Genomic DNA, 21,041 nt, shown 5'->3' with positions numbered 1-21,041 from the left:
AGTTTTATTACAGTTTATCTCACTGTACCGTGATTTTTCACAATTATGGAAATTACTATCAAGGAGAAAAAGACCAAAAAAGTACAAGTATGACATCTTCCCCTGCCATATACGTAGTACGTAGGAAGAGGTGAAGAAGAAAATCAGTATTTTACGCATAACATGAAAGCGGGACTGCCGGCCGGAGTGGCCGTGCGGTTCTAGGCGCTACAGTCTGGAACCGCGTGACCGATACGGTCGCAGGTTCGAATCCTGCCTCGGGCATGGATGTGTGTGTTGTCCTTAGGTTAGTTAGGTTTAAGTAGTTCTAAGTTCTAGGGGACTTATGACCTCAGCAGTTGAGTCCCATAGTGCTCAGAGCCATTTGAACCATTGGAAAGCGGGATTACAATTAAATAAAAATGGTTCTCTGATTCTTCCACAGACCACGTCAACATATGTTCCCACGTTGTAGTATTTTAATGAACTTTCATTAGAAGACCAAGTAGAAAAAGATAATTTTTTGCATACTTATGTCTTCTTTTTCAATGTGAGGACGAAGTAAATCTGAGCGCGTTATTAAACATTTCACAGGCGATCCGCAAAAAAAGATGTAATCACGAGTTTCTGAGTATCACATTTTTATTTACAAGTTTATATGTATATTTCTCATTTTAAACCATACCCTGGAACCGTGTCTTGTTTTCCTCCTCTTCTATAAACACAGTAGCAGAGTCAATGTTTGACATGCTTTTCTGCATTTATAACCATTCCCACTGGAGCTAAAATACAGAAAACACGAAAAGCCTCTGCTTCAAAAGTAAGGTTAAATCAACGAGGTTTCTTGGTAGGTGTATGGGCTTGTTTCACACATCCGTGGCAAGAGAAGAGCAAATTTGGCAGACAAGTTTGCTCCTTTACGACGGTCTTAACTAATTTTTAATAACTTTCATTTTCCATTCGAATAAAGTTGATGTAATAATCAGGTTCTGAGAGCAGCAGAATTCATGGGCATATCTCTCTCTCATTTCAACGCATTCCCTGGATCAGCGTCTTGTTTTTTCTTCTTATTTAAACACAGTGTCAACGTCAATGGTAGGACTGTTTTGTCTGGATTTGTGGCCATTCTGACTACTTTCAAAATACTCACGGACAGCGTCTTCGTCAAAGTGAGATTAAACTGACAACTTCGTTTGTAAGTGTATGGGCATTTTGACAAATCTGTGGCTACACAATGGCGCATTCGACAAACAAGTTTGTTCGTTTTCGGTGGCCTTATGGGACGCATTGCCGCGAGGAATACAGAACCCTTCCCCTGGCTGTTGGCTACAGCGTTCGCTAGGAGGCAGCAGTAGTCCTGCGCCTAGCACTGGTGACTGTTTTTCTTCTGGAAATGTGCCCACTAACAAGGCTACGGATCATCACTTCCGTAACAGGCTGTAATCTCTGCCACAGTTATCTGCGATGTTTTTGATGGTAGCGTTTATGTATTCTTGTACTTCAACATATATATATCTCCTCAAAAATATTACAGCTAAAATAGTTAAACTTGAGACTATTAACTACGACATAATGCTTGATATTCCGTGCAATTTTTGTTTGAAAATGTGCGTCGACATTAATTTTATACGGGTTTCAATCTCTAATTACCATTGTTTCTATAATGTACATTTTCTCGTACACTAATCAAGCAATAACTCTGGAATTACGCAGTTTACATCTGCATAGGAGACCAACACAACGTGTGGAACAGATTTTTGTTTAAGGTCATAGTTGATTTGAAATTAATATTTTAGTTTTGTGTTACTCGTGACAGCTCTATGTTTCTCAAATCTTAAAGAGAACTTTTCTCAGAGATAAGGTAATGGAAAAGTGCTGCACAGGATTATTCAGTTGGTAATTATTAAGAACTATGCCAAATTTTAGGATGTTAGCTTTCATAGTTCCTGAGAAAAAATACATTATAGCTCAAAACAGTTAGTTTACAGCAATTCACATTTAAAGTTTTTATTTCAGTTTTTGATAATATTGCTATTCCTCTAATAACTAATGCTGGCCACATCCAAAAACTTCATTCTCTTCCTTGTCTTTCTGGAGTAACCTCTTACCCCACGTCCTCTGCCTTACCAACTTTTGAATTTTTTCTTCTGCTGCCTGAGCTTTGTCCAGTAGTGCTTCATCAATGCTTCTGAGTATCTCCAGTGTGAATGCTACTGGATGGAGGTCTAGTCTCCTACCTACACATCCACTGTTGTACATTAGAGAGGCATCACATCCAGCTAGCTTCACAGCAACTGAGGATACAAATACTGTTTTTGGACAATGCATCCATATACAGTGTCTCATTTGTATTCTGTTTTCCCACGTACCCATTTCTTCAGCGTTTCAGGATTGACTAGGAACCTGAAAGTTGGCTTTACAACATCTATAGCAGCAAGTGGCAAACCATGTTTGCATCACAATATGTCACAAAGAGAATGTTGAGGATTCACACTTAGGAGCAGCATCTGTAACACAGTTATTTAAATTTCCTGTACCCTTTAAACGTGAAATTAGACATTTCCTTACTTTTTTTTAAATGTGTCCACTGTTAGGACCCATTTCGAGCAAAACAGATTGATATATGTAAAAATAAAAACTGAAATAAGTTTGTAGCATGTACTAGTAAAAAAAGATCACATTGTAAACAAAGGAACAAGCAAAGATAATCTTTCTCACACCCTTCTAGACTCATCTGCAGTTTGTTTTGATTGTGTGAGCGAAAAATTAAAGCACAAAGAATGTCTAGCGTAGAGGTGTGGACCACAACATCGAAACAGGAGGCGTGGCAGGCACAGATGCCCAAACAAACTTTTTTAAAAACATATCTCTAGCCAGAAATCAATTATTAAACTCTGCGAAGTTATTCTTAAAGAATCCATCTAATAAATTACAAAATTTAAAAAATTCGAATTTTTTCACAATTTTTTCCTACACCTGCCCTTAATAGCTGTCAACCCTCTCCACATTAACTTTTTGGTGGTGGATTTAAAAAACATAGAATCTGGACCTTTCAACTGCTGCGTCATTGTACACGTTCTTACTTTAGAACGAATGTGTATCTGTGAGTCTTTGAATTTGCTTCCCGGACAAATAAAATAACAGTGAGCTACAGAAAGTATGTGTGGGCCATTATACAACTGACATCACATTAATGGTAGGGAAACTGGGCTTGGGGAAGCTGGCTTGGATTTTTTAATTTCCCGCTATTGTACACTTAGCATACGTGGTTCTCTTGGGTTCTAAACTGGAATTGCCCGCAACTTTTAACTTTTGACATGGATTCTCAATGCGAGATTTGGTGCCCATGATCTACAGCTATGCAGAGGTGGCTGAGGCGTCTACATCAGTGCATGGGTGGCTGACGTGCGGACATGGCACACAGACCACAGAAGCCTTCCCCGACACTGCGTTTGTTTCAATAAAGATGTAATCGTTCCTATAATATTTGTACTACATATACACCATAAATGTTTAATGTGATTCAGTTTATATTTAGAACAGTCTGGCTTGGGGAAATCTAGTATGATTTTTTAACTTCCTGGCATTTTAAACTGAGCTTTTAAGTTTTATCTTATGCCAAATGGTCTAGTTCCACTGTGACATTAGGGGAAAACCCAGAGGTCATCTTGGACTCTATACTTACGCCAGTGATGTGGCAACTGTGTAGGCTGTCACAGTATCCAAAGTTCCCAGATATAGGTTTCTGATGTCATTGGTCTGAGTAAAACCCAGGAAATCTGGCGACTATGCAGGTGCCCCAGTATCCTCAGGTCCACCATTGTGTATTCTGACATCGTAATATTGAGAAAATGGAGAAAATCTGACAACCACGTAGTGTGGTACAGTGTCCCTATGACCATCATCTCGGATTTCCCACCAGTAGGACAATTTCCCATCTTGGACTTTTTTTTTAATTTCACACCATTTACCTCTTAGGATAACTAGACTCTTAGCACAAGTAGCTTGTGACGTCAGGATGGCATGGGACCCTATAGCACATCTGGGCCACTTTGAATTTCCCGCCATTTTCTACATAGGACAATTGGCATGTAATGTCACAGAGGTGGGAAGGAGAAATCTGGTAGCACTGCATAATTTTGATGCATCATCAACAATCTGGGATCAATGCTGACTGGCCCATAACCAATTCAACCTACATACTGAGGTATATTCATGAGGTGGATGTTTATACGAGATGAAATGGACCCCCTGCTGCACCTGGAATCATCCCTCACCTACTGTCTGATTATACCACCCTTCATTTGTCTACAGGACTCCACATGCAACATATACCATCTGTAAGACAGTTCACCAACCCACTGCTCCCAAATGTGTCAGAATGATTTGAGAGACATTCCAGAGGCCAAAAGAACTCTGCTGTGGGGTCCCAAGCCACCTAGCTTCAGTCCTACTTAGTACATGCTGGAAGCCACTGTATAAGGTGAGTGTGGCTTACAGCCGCTGCCAGCTAAAACCAATCTCCATGGGCTGAGGGTGGTGGTTGAGCACTCATGGATCAAGAATACTTCTCAATGCTTTTGGTACTGTATGAACTCCGCTTTATGTCCCAACTGATATCTTGCAATGTCCTCGGATCTTGGAACAGAAAAATGTCAGTAGTACAAGAGTCGGTGACTTAATTGAGATTGAGTTCAACCATTCCTCAACTCCAAAACTTGTCAGTTTATACAGAATAATGCTGTTTATTTACCTAGTAGATGTGAACTCCCCAATTTAACACAGATTTGCCACTGGAAAGCCCAGCAAACTAAAACAATCAAGTCCCTCTAATGACACCATACACAGCAGCTATTTGATTTAGGAGATGTAACTGAGGTATCATGTTAACTCTCTACACTAGGAATTTACTCTCACAGTTATAGTCTATGCTAAAACAAGCCATTTACTCTTCTTAAGGATCTACAGAGGACACCAAGTAAAATATCGTCCAAACATACTATTTGACGGAAGTCTTCTCGGCCGTTAAGAACTTGGTCACAGATAGAAGAGTTTTTATTTCATTAATTTCATTCCCGTTGGTGCTGACTCCTCTTCTGTCAATTTCTGTGCTGTCTCCTGGTTGAATCTTTCGTCACTAACATTTATATTTTCAGTACATCCTAGTGTTTATAAGTATATCGTGGGACACAGAATGACACAAGGGTTACTCCAAGAACGCATCTGAAGCTTGTGTAAAGTGTCAACCGTGCTCAAATTAGGGAAAAGACTGATCAAAGACTACTTGACGATGGAAAAGGAATTGTTCCTTTCCTACATCAGACTTACCACTGCTATGAAAGTATGCCCCTGTATCTTGGAAATGACACCTCATACTATGAAATACTGAACATTTATTTTAACTCTTTCTTCACATCGTCACAATGATGGAACAAAGGAACAAGCTGACACAGCCATCAAATCTTGATTCTGAAATTCAGAACATCAGTTTTCATTCAGCATAAAAGGTCTTGCTATATATATTTTTGGGTGTCCATCTCCCAATGGCAGGACTCCAACCAGACATAAGGTCTTGTTGTTTATGTTCCCCATGTGCAAAGACCATTTCATAAACTCCTACATTTCCAGAATTGGTCTTTTATAAGTCAGTATTAAATAAAATTTGTAGTAGTACTATAATATATAAGGACTACTACTTTTATACACAAAAATAGATCTGAAACATAACAGCACACAATTATATACGATCTCAATTCTTTCATAAGACAATGCTTTTCTACAAATAACACAGATTTCAAATGTATCATAGTTGTTGAGCAAGGACATGGTTACCAATCAAAGAAGTTAAAATCAATGCAAGTGAAAAATGTGTGTAGCATTTACAGTGTCATTACGTACATTTAGCAGTGTCATTACATACATTTACGTAGGTCTAGATGATCTAGAAATATATGGCTCTTATATGCTGGATTACTAGGGTACCGCATAAAATCAACAGTGATATCTCCTTCTCTATAAATCCTGAAAGTCTTTGTAACAACTGGTTCAACATCACTGACATAACGGACTTTTCTGACAGTTTGACCGTGTTATGTGTGGGTTCTGTATATTGTATTCAAATGGGGGAAACCTATATAGAACACCTGTATTAAAACTACCATCTTAACTTTTCAGTCTTGAAACTTTTTGGTCTGATGGAGTGTAAACCCTGAGCTATATCAGCCCTGCTCAGTTTGCTGGGAGGTTCAGTTGCCTGTCTTGAAATAAAAAAGTAACTGGATAGTTTGAATTATTACGCAATACCTAATTACACAAAATCATGCAACTGCAGGTTTTCCATTGAGATGACATTATAATCTACTCACACATTTAAATGACTCATCAAAAATAGCTGTTAAAGCTATTTAGGGACTGTAATTTAGGAGGTATTTTATTTTAAAATATAGCAGAATTTTAAAAACTGAAAACAATATTGTTTGTTTAAAATGCTGTAGTTCAGACTGTATTTTAAAATAAAATATATAACTGATTATTTATTGCAATCACAGTTCCAATTTGTTACAGGTGATTACTGATTTCAGCTACTGCGTAGCATCTTCAGAACATTTTAATTTACAAGTGCAAGTAACACTTCAACTTGTTTTCAGCTTGATACACATATATATATGGAAACAAATTTGATGTTTAAAAATGATTTGTATCATTTATTTTTCCATCTCAGTTGCATTGTTATAACAATGTGACTAGGTTTGATTACACTTGTTCACCTTCAGATCTAAAAAGAAACTAAAAAAACTGAATTTTTACTTTCCACTATTTTAACCTGGCCAGATACCCCATGCCTGTTAACAGTTCTACATCTAGGACGGGGAGGTGCACCAGTCCCAGTTCAAATCCACCTGGCAGATTAACAGTGAGGGTCGGTATGCAGGCCAGCCTGGATGTCGTTTTTAGACATTTCTACACCTGACTAGGTAAATAGAAGGTTGGTACGTAAGTCCCACCTCAGACAGATGATTTGCAAACATTTATAAACTGTCCACATTTTTTTTTTACATGGATAAGACTGCACACAGGCACTTGGGCTAAACATGTTCCCTGCTGAGAAATGATGGAGTGGCAACAGGAAGGACTTCTGGCTGTCCTTTAAATGAATGATGACTTACCCATAGTAACCACCATGTGTCAATGCAGGGCAAAGGAAAACGTCCAAGAAGATGTCCTTTCCATCATTTTACAATAAGTAGAAAAGTATAGTACACAGCTGCTGAATACTTAGTTTTTTGGATAAGTAACACATTTTGACTGTACTGGAACTATACAACAGAATACTGTTGTGTCAAACTGTTGTCTATGGCTTAAACAGGTAACTGATGGAGCAAGGAGGGGGAGATGAACGTTAAATTCAACAGGCTTTTAGATCTGAAGATCATAAAGTGTGATCATACAATTTTTTTTTTTATATATCAACACAGTTATTAATTTTATGAATATAATAGAGGGAAACATTCCACGAGGGAAAAATATATCTAAAAACACAGATGATGTGACTTACCGAACGAAAGTGCTGGCAGGTCGATAGACACACAAACAAACACAAACATACACACGAAATTCAAGCTTTCGCAACAAGCTGTTGCCTCATCAGGAAAGAGGAAAGGAGAGGGAAAGACAAAAGGATGTGGGTTTTAAGGGAGAGGGTAAGGAGTCATTCCAATCCCGGGAGCGGAAAGACTTACCTTAGGGGGAAAAAAGGAGAGGTATTCACTCGCACACACACACATATCCATCCGCACATACACAAACACAAGCAGACATTTGTAAAGGCAAAGAGTTTGGGTAGAGATGTCAGTCGAGACGGAAGTACAGAGGCAAAGATGTTGTTGAAAGACAGGTGAGGTATGAGCGGCGGCAAATTGAAATTAGCGGAGATTGAGGCCTGGCGGATAACAAGAAGAGAGGATATACTGAAGGACAAGTTCCCATCTCCGGAGTTCTGACAGGTTGGTGTTAGTGGGAAGTATCCAGATAACCCAGACGGTGTAACACTGTGCCAAGATGTGCTGGCCGTGCACCAAGGCATGTTTAGCCACAGGGTGATCCTCATTACCAACAAACACTGTCTGCCTGTGTCCATTCATGCGAATGGACAGTTTGTTGCTGGTCACTCCCACATAGAAAGCTTCACAGTGTAGGCAGGTTAGTTGGTAAATCACGTGGGTGCTTTCACACGTGGCTCTGCCTTTGATCGTGTACACCTTCCGGGTTACAGGACTGGAGTAGGTGGTGGTGGGATGGCGCATGGGACAGGTTTTACATCGGGGGCGGTTACAAGGGTAGGAGCCAGAGGATAGGGAAGTTGGTTTGGGGATTTCATAGTGATGAACTAAGAAGTTACGAAGGTTAGGTGGACGGCGGAAAGACACTCTTGGTGGAGTGGGGAGGATTTCATGAAGGATGGATCTAATTTCAGGGCAGGATTTGAGGAAGTCATATCCATGCTAGAGAGCCACATTCAGAGTCTGATCCAGTCCCGGAAAGTATCCTGTCACAAGTTGGGCACTTTTGGGGTTCTTCTGTGGGAGGTTCTGGGTTTGAGGAGATGAGGAAGTGGCTCTGATTATTTGCTTCTGTACCAGGTCAGGAGGGTAGTTGCAGGATGCGAAAGCTGTTTTCAGGTTGTTGGTGTAATGGTTCAGGGATTCTGGACTGGAGCAGATTCGTTTGCCATGAAGACCTAAGCTGTAGGGAAGGGACCGTTTGATGTGGAATGGGTGGCAGCTGTCATAATGGAGGTACTGTTGCTTGTTGGTGGGTTTGATGTGGACGGGCGTGTGAAGCTGGCCATTGGACAGGTGGAGGTCAACGTCAAAGAAAGTGGCATGGGATTTGGAGTAGGACCAGGTGAATCTGATGGAACCAAAGGAGTTGAGGTTGGAGAGGAAATTCTGGAGTTCTTCTTCACAGTGACTCCAGATCATGAAGATGTCATCAATAAATCTGTACCAAACTTTGGGTTGGCAGGCCTGGGAACCAAGAAGGCTTCCTCTAAGCGACCCATGAATAGGTTGGCGTATGAGGGGCCCATCCTGGTGCCCATGGCTGTTCCCTTTAATTGTTGGTATGTCTGGCCTTCGAAAGTGAAGAAGTTGTGGGTCAGGATGAAGCTGGCTATGGTAATGAGGAAAGAGGTTTTTGGTAGGGTGGCAGGTGATCGGGGTGAAAGGAAGTGCTCCATCGCAGCGAGGCCCGGGACGTGTGGAATATTTGTGTATAAGGAAGTGGCATCAATGGTTACAAGGATGGTTTCCAGGGGTAACAGAGTGGGTAGGGATTCCAGGCGTTCGAGAAAGTGGTTGGTGTCTTTGATGAAGGATGGGAGCAGCCAGCTTCATCCTGACCCACAACTTCTTCACTTTCGAAGGCCAGACATACCAACAATTAAAGGGAACAGCCATGGGCACCAGGATGGCCCCCTCATACGCCAACCTATTCATGGGTCGCTTAGAGGAAGCCTTCTTGGTTACCCAGGCCTGCCAACCCAAAGTTTGGTACAGATTTATTGATGACATCTTCATGATCTGGAGTCACAGTGAAGAAGAACTCCAGAATTTCCTCTCCAACCTCAACTCCTTTGGTTCCATCAGATTCACCTGGTCCTACTCCAAATCCCATGCCACTTTCTTTGACGTTGACCTCCACCTGTCCAATGGCCAGCTTCACACGCCCGTCCACATCAAACCCACCAACAAGCAACAGTACCTCCATTATGACAGCTGCCACCCATTCCACATCAAACGGTCCCTTCCCTACAGCTTAGGTCTTCGTGGCAAACGAATCTGCTCCAGTCTGGAATCCCTGAACCATTACACCAACAACCTGAGAACAGCTTTCGCATCCCGCAACTACCCTCCTGACCTGGTACAGAAGCAAATAATCAGAGCCACTTCCTCATCTCCTCAAACCCAGAACCTCCCACAGAAGAACCCCAAAAGTGCCCCACTTGTGACAGGATACTTTCCGGGACTGGATCAGACTCTGAATGTGGCTCTCCAGCAGGGATACGACTTCCTCAAATCCTGCCCTGAAATGAGATCCATCCTTCATGAAATCCTCCCCACTCCACCAAGAGTGTCTTTCCGCCGTCCACCTAACCTTCGTAACCTCTAAGTTCATCTCTATGAAATCCCCAAACCACCTTCCCTACCCTCTGGCTCCTACCCTTGTAACCGCCCCCGATGTAAAACCTGTCCCATGCACCCTCCCACCACCACCTACTCCAGTCCTGTAACCCGGAAGGTGTACACGATCAAAGGCAGAGCCACGTGTGAAAGCACCCACGTGATTTACCAACTAACCTGCCTACACTGTGAAGCTTTATGACCAGCAACAAACTGTCCATTCGCATGAACGGACACAGGCAGACAGTGTTTGTTGGTAATGAGGATCACCCTGTGGATAAACATGCCTTGGTGCACGGCCAGCACATCTTGGCACAGTGTTACACCGTCTGGGTTATCTGGATACTTCCCACTAACACCAACCTGTCAGAACTCCGGAGATGGGAACTTGCCCTTCAGTATATCCTCTCTTCTCATTATCCGCCAGGCCTCAATCTCTGCTAATTTCAATTTGCCGCCGCTCATACCTCACCTGTCTTTCAACAACATCTTTGCCTCTGTACTTCCGTCTCGACTGACATCTCTACCCAAACTCTTTGCCTTTACAAATGTCTGCTTGTGTCTGTGTATGTGCGGATGGATTGTGTGTGTGTGCGAGTGAATACCTGTCCTTTTTTCCCCCTAAGGTAAGTCTTTCCGCTCCCGGGATTGGAATGACTCCTTACCCTCTCCCTTAAAACCCACATCCTTTCGTCTTTCCCTCTCCTTCCCTCTTTCCTGATGAGGCAACAGCTTGTTGCGAAAGCTTGAATTTTGTGTGTATGTTTGTGTTTGTTTGTGTGTCTATCGACCTGCCAGCACTTTCGTTCGGTAAGTCACATCATCTGTGTTTTCAGTTATTAATTTTATCAAAAGTATGTTGGCTATAGTGCAAGTTGATGTATACACATTCAAAAGTGCAATGAATCAAGGGGGATCCACAATTCCACATTATCATGTGGCATACAAAGTTCTCTACAATATTATTTTCAGAAAGAATCTTTCTTTATTTCCCCCAAAAATTGCCCTTCTTCTCAGATCTGTACAGTTTATGTTTCTGGTTACAATTGTTCAACTACTTTATTAATTATACTGCCACAAACTACACTCCATGTTCAACCACTCATTTATACAGTATTAAATTGTCTTACCTTTCGAGGTAGTTTAAGCCATATGACCTGTTTAACAATATTAAATGTGACTGCACTAACAGAAACACTGCAAAAAATATACTTATTACTGTTAAATATATGCACGGTCTCTCTTAGTTGGCTATCAACTTGTAAATTCAGTCTCCCCCCACCCTTTTCTTTTGAAAAATAAAAATATAGATTTAAAATAATATTTCTAGAATTAATTTTCGTCTGCAATGGAGTGAAATGTTATCATCCTTTGTCTTATACAGCAGACACTATCAAATATGTGGAAACATGCAGTGCTACAAACAACTACAAATTTATATTATCTGCAGGCTAAATGTAAAGTACGCAAGTGGTGGATACACCTGTTATCTCAGATGCAGACATTGTGGTCCCACAACATGTCATTATCAAACATTTATACATTATAAAATTCTCATATCTTTGTTATTCTAGTTTTTACAGTTTTCATTTTTCACTTTTCTCTGGTACAGGTTTTCACAAAATGATAAATTTTTATGGTACCTGTGACTAGCCAGAGTTTGTAGGAAAAACAATTATATTATTCATTAAAGATTGCAAAATGATGTCCCCCAACCCCTAGTGAATAATACTAATTCAATACTTGCAGTCAATGAAAACACACTGCTACATTTCCGGGGATTAGAATCTTCACAAGAAGTACAGGAATGGTACTACAATGAAGTTATGAATATGAGAATAATTTCACAAGAGGAAAAGTGATTTACCAGTATAGAACATAGTCACACACCATCACAGGCACAAATTCCTAAAAGTTACGTGCACAAGTGACAGGCAAAAAAACACAACAGTCAGCGAAGTAATTAGAAAAGTGTTCTAATTAGATATATAATGCTGACAGCAAATAAGAAACCCAGAACTATCCAGGAAAAAATACCACCAAATACACATCACGGATATGAAAGGCACTACTACTAAGAGAAACGCTCATCAAACTTCATTTGCTTACCGTTGCTAAATAATCTCCAAGCTGTGAAAGTCTTGCTTTAGAATCTGTTCCTGACACGTTCGTGTTTTCCTGCAACACATGTATACTCAACTACCAATTTCTGTCATATAAACTTGGATTTGCTAAAAATTTGGTGCAGTTTGCTTTTTGTCTTCATTGTTTCCAAATATGTTTTGCTTATTTTAACACTTAATAACAACATGAATTTGCTTAAACTGGAGTACATACTGATGATCCCATAACCATTTCCCCAAGCGTCAATTATCTTTTCTTGGTGTGTTGAAAAAGCAAGAAAAATGGAAAAAAGAAGAAGAGAAAGAAGTGAGAAAAGATAATCTGTCTTTAATTCCTGCCACCAAAGAACACAATGAGGACTTAAAACTAGTAACACACCAGACAGAAACAGGTATGTAATTTTGTGAACCATACACATCCAGTCAACAATTTTCTCTGAATTTTCTGATAGTTGAAACAACTAAGAGAGAAAATATATTTCAAAAGATCACTATTCGCAATTTACAAATTATATTTAATAATCTGTCCCCCTCTTCCTTGGAATCATTTGGTTAACTATAATTATCTGACTCCAATGGAAAATCACTTTTCTAACATACACTGGAAGGACACAATGTCAAAGCAGTAGCTCTGTACAAGTTCTCGAGGGGCAGTGCTGCGAGTGTGTTTCTCGTTTGTAAATAGCACACGCTAGAGTAAAGGTGTAGTGCGTGCAGTGGTTGAAACCCAAAATGGATTGGTGAACAAATATACTGTTCTGTTTCAAACTTGGAAAATAAGTGAAAGAGGCTCATGAAATGTTGGCAACATTTTACCGAGACAGTACTATTACTCTGAAAAGTGTTTATGAGTGGTTTAAACACTTCCAACAAGAGCACAACAGCATGGAAGATGACCCTCAAAATGACCTGCATTGCACGCAACCTGGGCAATGTACAGAAAATGAAGGAACTTTTTTCCCAGAATCATCGTGTAGCAGTGAGAATGAAAGCTCAGAAAATGGAAATAGGTCACATGATGGATCAAGTGGGTACACCCCCAGTACACCAAACAAAGTGACTGGACCCTGCTCCATAAAATACCAGGCCATACACTGCATTTCTGGTGGAGCAGTTCCTGGCCAACAGGGGAGGTCTGACATTCCATCACTCACCCTGCTCCCCAGACTTGAGTTCCTCACACCTTTTCTTGAACTCCCTACTGAGATCAGCCCTTAAATGCCAAAAGTTTTTGAACATTTCAAACATCCAACATAATGTTATGACCCAACTGAAGGCTGTCCCTAAAGACGACTATGCCAGGCTTTCCAGGACATGTACTACCAGTCCCAGAAGTGCATTACCATCAATGGGCTTATTTAAAATGACAGTAACTGCTGTTTCAGGTAAGGCAACGATCCCTTTGCAATACAGACACATTCACCAAACTTTCTGGACAGAGGTACACAACAACTGATAGGCTACGTATAAAGTGTGGTATGGTGATCATCACTTTATGAAAATTATTCGTAATGCTATGTTATAACACAGGGCAGCCAAGATTTCGGCTCATGGGCTATGCCTGAGCCTGAATGCCAAAGCACTCAGCCTGGCTGGCATGTTTCCCCCACTGCCACACCATGCCATCTGAGCACGAAGGGGAGAAGAAGGGGAATTCCATGAACGTGTCACATTTAAATGGAAGTGCAGTCACATTGCATACGACTTTCTTTTATATTTCACATTTCTTAACATTAAAGATCACAAACAAAACAAATTTCCAGTATTATTTATTTATTTATTTTTAACACACTGAAGATGTACGTTTTATTTGTTACACACTGTCGGCATACGGACAGATGCAGAAAATTTCACAGAACTTCACACTCAAGTTGCCACTAATTGTGACTTATTTAGTTCCATAATTGACAAAAGGTCTTTCATACATATAGTCGAGCAAAATGGTGTAACACTTTGGCAACATTGTTATGGATCTCTATCTGAAGAAAGCAATGCAGATGTCCTGGACACTTTTAACACAAAAGATTCGTCATTAAAACTGAAATTACCTTGCAGGTCAGTCAGTTACATTTGCTCTTGCACATGAGCGCTTTCAACTGAAATGGTAAATGAGCTTGAAAACAGATACAAAGCTGACAATGTCCTCAAAACCTTTATAAAAATATCTTCATGATTCTTTTAAGGCCGCAATGAAGTCTTTGTTCCTTGTGTTTTCTTTAATGTCAGTGAGCTTAGGGAACTGGTCTGTCTTTGTCAGAACGTGTCCCTTGTACAATGCGATTTTGCTTTTAAATGCATCCCCATCAAATCAGAAACAAGTTACCTTGCAATGTCTTACTGTTGGAAAGGCGCAGTCTACTTAAAGTCAGAATTCTGTAATCCATTCCAGATGTTCTTATTTTCGTTCTTGCACTCCTTTTCCCTTCACTAATTCAACAATACCGAGTTTTAAATGAAAAAATTGCTCCAGGCATGCCCCTTTATATAAAAAAATGCAATTTGCACTTATATATGAAATTTCCATACTTTTCGTTTAGTTATATTGAAAACTATTGCAAATGACAATGGAATAACGCATGCAACTTCAGAAATTTTACTATTTGTACCACCAATTTCTTCACGTGTTCCATGCCTGTAAATTTAACATAAAGTCCTTCTTGATATGCAGAACTGTTGTAATTTCTTGGTCTTTCATTGTCAACTAATTCTTTAAATTCTTTCCGCATCATACTGTAATGTTGTTTCAGCATATATGCAGTAACCGTCACTTACGCAAATTGAGAACTCTTGTCCCTCTATTCTCTCATTTCCACTCATTTTAAACGATTGTGACAATAGGGCACTAGACTGCCTCTTTTTGTTCAAACAGCTATTCGACCTATGGACGTCCTTTATACCACAAACAAATAGTGAATGTTAAACAGCACTGACAACAGGATTCTGCCGAACTCAGACTGTTACCGACCGAAACATGGTCCACCGCAAAGCTAAATGAAGTGTTATGCTGCTCCGGGTACTTTTGAGAAGGAATGAGTAAAGCCGTGTGACAGACCAGGTCTTGGCCCACACACACTGCACACATGAAGTTTGGCACACCATTGTCTGCCCTTTTATAACAGATAGTTCCCGAAAACAGAATGCCGGATTATAACCATTAACAACAGCAATGTTCAATACAAAATTCAAATTTGCAATTTAGGATAGTGTATTATTGTTGACTAGTAGCATCTGCATCACCACAGCACTCAAGCAAGCAATCAACATTGGAATTATCAGTGTTTGCACAGGTTAAAAAGTGAATTTAATGTCTTGTTTAAAAGTACAGTGCAAACAAAACAAACAATGGAAAATCTGGGATGGACCAACAACAATATGAAAAGGATAGATTGCTACTTGCCACAAGAGAAGGTGACAGCCCCATCAATCCACTCATGCCAACCTTCAACATGCTTCCAAAAGTACATAGATTCAACCATACAGGATCCCCCATAGTAGCTGTTTACTGCCCCCCCCCCCCCCCCGAGAGAGAATCTCAGAATCTCTCCCACTGTGAAAAAACTTCTTCATCCATACCCATAATCTATCCTTCAATATTGAATACTTCCTTTCCAAATGCCCTAGTGACTCCAGACTCACTACCTTCTTCCTGTTCACCATGGCCAACTATATCCTCTTAGTCATAATTGCTTTTAATTTGAAGACATCACTTACAACAAGTCTGAGATAAAGCATTGGGCACCCTCATGGCACCACCCTATATCAATCAGTTCATGGGCCATCTAGAGGAATCCTAGGACCACCCAGAAACCCAAACCTCTCACTTGGTTCATATTCACTGATGAAATCTTAATGGTCTGGACTGAGGTTTAGGACATCCTGTCCACATTCCTCCATAATCTCAACACTTTGTCTCCCATCTGGTTCACTTGGTCCTCAGCCCCAACAAGCCACTTTCCTTGATGCCAACCTCCACCTCAAGGACGACTAGATCAGTACATCCATTCATTCACATCAAACTTACAAACCCCCACTTTGACAACTACCACCCATTCCACACGAAGTTGTCCCTTCAATAAAGCCTAGCCACTTGTCACATTTGTAGTGACAAGAAGTACCTCTCTAAATATGCCAAGGGTCTCACGAAAACTTCACAGACTGAAGTTAACCACCCCACCTTGTCCAGAAAAAGATCTCCTATGTCTTGTCTTCTGCCCCTTACAGTCCCTCACTTACCCACTGATCAGCTACAAAGGAGCAGATCCCCACGACTCAGAGCCTCCAGTCAGGAGCAACTGAATTGTGTAATAATGTTGTCTGTCTATGGTTCTGACAACCTCTCAATGTGCACTGAAATGAGAAAATCCTCCCTACTCCACCCACAGTTGTATTCTGCTGCCCTCCAAACCTAAGCAATTACCTTGTCCATCCCTGTATCACTGCTGCTTTAAATCCCTGTCCCATGGCTCATATCTTTGCAATAGACCTAGGTGAAAAACCTGTCTCGTACTTCCACCTGCCATCATCTACTCCAGTCTTGTCACGGGCTTCTCCTACCCGTCCAAACACAGCATCACCTGTGAAAGCAGCCATGTGATCTACAAACTTAGCTGCAACAATTGGGCAGCATTCTACATGAGCATGATCACTAACAAGCTGCTTGTACACATAAATGGCCATCACTGAATTGTGGTTAAGAGAAATCTGGAGCATCCAGTTGCTGAGCATGCCCCCCCAACATGATGTGCTTGAATTTAATGAATGCTCCACTGCCTGCATCATTGGGATTCTTCTCACCAATACCAGCTTTTCTGAACTGCACAGGTGGAAACTCTCCCTGCAACATATTCATTGTCCTCATTATCCCCCTAGGCTCAACCTTCACTAATTCCTGTCCTGCCCATCCCCTTCTCTGTTCCTGTTATAGCCCTACATGCACCTTCCAGTCTGCATAATCCTTTCCCCTTCTCTACTTCTCTTCTCTCGTGACCCCCGCCCCAGAACAGCATACGATGTTGCACCCACCACATCCCTGCACACTCATAGGCAGCACTAGAATTTTTCACACCCTGATCCTGCTATCTGTCCCCTTCCCACTCCGTCCATACCTCTTCTGTACCATTTCTAACCACCCCAGGAAAGATCACTGCTCACATCAGATGCAGTCACAGTCAGGCCCTAATGGCTGGAGATGACTATTGGCATGTGTGTTTTGTTTTGTTACATTAAATAATATCCAATGGTTCCTCTCTGTCTATCTCTTCCCCCCCCCCCCCCCCCCCCCCCTCCCCTCATGCACCTGGCTGCCAGTCGACACTTCATCTTCATGGCAAGTAGCAATCAATACTTTCCATATTGTTATTAAAAGTATAAACACATCTTTAAATTAATTACTGCAAAGGAAAACCAAACAGCAAATGAACAGAGTCAAGTCTTTTTAAGCAACTACTTTCCTTAGACTAATCAAAATGACATTATGGCAGTAGCTTCAAAATGCCTCTGGTTCCTGCACTTCCTTCAAAATAAAAGGCACTTTGCTTTGTTTGAGTAATCTATGGTATATCAAAGTTAATAGAGCTAATTCAGTCTCAAAACTCTGCACAGAATCCAGAACATATTCCATCAGACTCTGGGACATGTTTTAGTTTGGTGATTTTGGATATTTCTCGAGACTGCAGACACTAATATCTGTATCACTCAACTTTGCAGTAATTCAATAATTCAACTGGAGAAATACTCTTGGATCCCCCTTGTAAAGAAAAGTTTGAAAATGAAGTTCAGCATTTATGCTTTTGCTTTGTTAACCTTGATTTCAGCTCCTGAGTGCACTCATGAGTGTCCAGACACATTTGTGGCATGACTGATAGTTTTAGCATTTAACTTCTACTTCAATGGGTTTCAAGAGCGGTCTTTTAACAAATTAAGTTACAGCAATTGTTAAAGGCTTTCTGGAATATCCTTTTGACAATCAAATGTTTTTTTTAAATTTTATTTAACAAACCTGTATTACTTTGTTGTTTACTGTGAAGATTACACCACATCCACAATTTTCATTGGCACACTAGGGCCTCGAGACAGGTGTTATTGCATGTTATAAGTCACAAATTAGTTATTTTATAATAACCAGTTCCTTCTAGTGGGAACTGTTCAAAGTCTTTATGCACACAGGAACTTTCATCCAAACTTCACAGTTGAGTCAATTGGCTTGCTATCATAGCAGAAACGAAAAGAAACTTACTGGCTCAGAAAGAGAATGGTATTGGTTATCTCCTTCCTCACTGACTCAGATAGTTGGGCAAACTCATACTCATTACATTCTTGAAAACACTCAGCTTCATGAGCATTTTTTATGGCTCTGAGCACTATGGGACTCAACTGCTGAAGTCATAAGTCCCCTAGAACTTAGAACTACTTAAACCTAGCTAACCTAAGGACAACACACACATCCATGCCCGATGCAGGATTTGAACCTGCGACCATAGTGGTCGCGCGGTTCCAGACTGCAGCGCCAGGACCGCTCGGCCACGAGCGGCCGGCGCATTTTTTATAGCTATCTAACTTGCTGTCTCATATGGTCGAAGTCAGGACACATATCCAGATGTTCAGGTGCCATTTTAAGCTGTAGGAGTGTCTTATAAATATTTAAGACCACCTTGTGTTACATAGTGATGCCAAGTCACATTGTCATACACATTCAATACTATATTAATGATTCTCATAAATGCATAAATAAGATTGTTCATAGTTAACACATACACTACCATATTCAAATCAGCCTTTGTTTGGTAAATGACTAATCTGTAAAATACAACTTTTAAACAGCATTTGTCAACACTATCCCCAACTTGCACACATAAATTTCAGATTCAAGTGCACAGTAAGATGAAATGTCATCATCTCAAACAAAACTGCAAGGCGTAACATGCCAAGGAACTTCACTTGGGTAGTCTAAATCAGTGATGGCATTAGGCTAATGTATTTCACAGAATATGACTCTATTGAAACCTTCTTTTTTCCAAACAGTAGGCTACACAAAGAAAATATTAGCATGAGTACAGATAGCTATGGAAGATGACAGTAGTATGTACATATTGGCCACATAAGGGGCATTGCATATGAGGAGAAGTTGGTTCTTTTACTTAGTAAATAACACTGATATGATCATAGTTATGGTAACTAGCCACAAAGCGATTTGGCCTAAAATACTGATGAAAATTGCATTTAAGTACCGAGAATTAACCAGATTTATAATAATTAGTTAAAATTGATTAAATTAGTAACATATCTGCAGCCCAATGCGAACGTCAGAAACTCTCGAGACCCTTTGAGTGTAACTGCTAGGCATAATAGACAATATAATTTGCTGTAGTGGTTACTGTTTGGCGTGTCTGCGCTTTTCAACTAACTGGAGCAAACCAATTTCGTCGTTGGGTAGCAGCGGAGCTTGTTTTTATAGCACTTCTAAAGTATCAACGAAAAGCATGTAATCAGACTCAAAACGAGGTGGCAACACATACGGTAAGCATTTAACATGAACTTTCATGGTTTCTTTAATACTAAATTCAATGTAAGTCTTTCAGTGTCAACTACATTCACCCCAGACATATACAAGCCAAAACAAATTTATGCCTACGTAAACAATCAAGGAAATGACTCCAATGTAAGAGGACATCACAGAAAGTACTTCTACAAAGTTTTCTTCGATTATGAATTAAAGACAACATTACAAGAATATATCAACAATGTCGCCTTCTTGCTAACTAACACGGTAAATACAAAGTGTGTAAAAAAATCAATCCGATAGGAAGCAACTTATTAATCTACACACTGCAATGGTAAAGTCGGATTTTTTTGTGACAATTCAAAAACAAACGTGTGTAAATATGACAGCAGAGTACCATGTTAGCGACCAATGTCAAAAGAAGAAAAAAGAACAAATATTGTAATGAGATGGAAACAGATTGTTAGTATATATTTATATGGGTTAAATACCCATACTTACCTCTTTGAATATATTTCGTATAAAATACGATGATGAATATGTTGGAGGCGGGAACTGAGTCGCTACAGATGCCATCGTAGCAAACACTACACTGACTAATTTCGATGCTTTCCGCGAGATGTCAGACCAAACCCTAAACAAATGTAGGGTACTTGACAACCGCGAACCAGTTCTGTACTACCTATGCACAGCATGTATTTTGAACACAAAGCAGAACAATCTTTTTTATTATTAATCGCGCTGTTTTTCTTATGATGAGTGCTTACAATATATTTTTTTCCTTGCATGAAGCTTTGGTCTCATAGTCATCAATAGTCTCTCGTAAACGTCGTTCATACGTGTCTTCGGAAATAAAACAGTAGCGAGCATTTGACGCTATTGTTTGTTTTCTTCTCCAACGCAGTTGATCTACTAGTGACAACATAGCTTCCTTCATCTGTATAAAACAAAACTTGTGATATTTATTCTGTATGTTCACTGAACGTTCTTCACAAAAAATAATTTCTTTTCATGTTCCTCTCTCTTAAGTGTAAACGGACGCAAGGGCAATAATACTAACGCTTGAAAATATCGCACCCTCAGAAGCATTGGAAATATTTTAAGTTGAGTGAAACAAACACCGCTTCTGCAAGTTACTACTCTGATTACTATTAAGTAAAAGTCTACCACGATTAGGAAGACAGAAGAGTGACTTTATTGCTGTTAGCGGTTTCGTTGCTATTAAATATGAATTGTTCGATGACTGATTCTCCACTGAAG

At 40.2% G+C, this 21,041-nt stretch overlaps 1 protein-coding gene across 2 annotated transcripts in view; it reads right to left on the bottom strand.

The window, feature by feature from the left end:
• The window catches only part of LOC124792313 (inositol-trisphosphate 3-kinase homolog), a 501,596-nt gene extending 481,178 nt beyond the window's left edge, over nucleotides 1-20,418 (bottom strand). The window contains exons 1-2 of one of the 2 annotated variants that reach the window (XM_047257930.1): nucleotides 20,283-20,418; nucleotides 12,270-12,338 (exon numbers count right to left, since the gene is read on the bottom strand). In XM_047257930.1, coding sequence (XP_047113886.1) covers nucleotides 12,270-12,338; nucleotides 20,283-20,357 — 144 coding nt within the window. In that variant the 5' untranslated portion in view covers nucleotides 20,358-20,418. The remainder of the gene's footprint in view (nucleotides 1-12,269; nucleotides 12,339-20,282) is intronic. The other variant, XM_047257931.1, reaches the window with a different exon arrangement.
• Between the last annotated feature and the right edge of the window lie 623 nt (nucleotides 20,419-21,041).

Source organism: Schistocerca piceifrons, chromosome 1 (genome assembly GCF_021461385.2).
Source record: "Schistocerca piceifrons isolate TAMUIC-IGC-003096 chromosome 1, iqSchPice1.1, whole genome shotgun sequence".
NCBI lineage: Eukaryota > Metazoa > Arthropoda > Insecta > Orthoptera > Acrididae > Schistocerca > Schistocerca piceifrons.
Note: the sequence above shows the minus strand (reverse complement) of the source record. Positions and strands in the feature narration are given on the sequence as shown.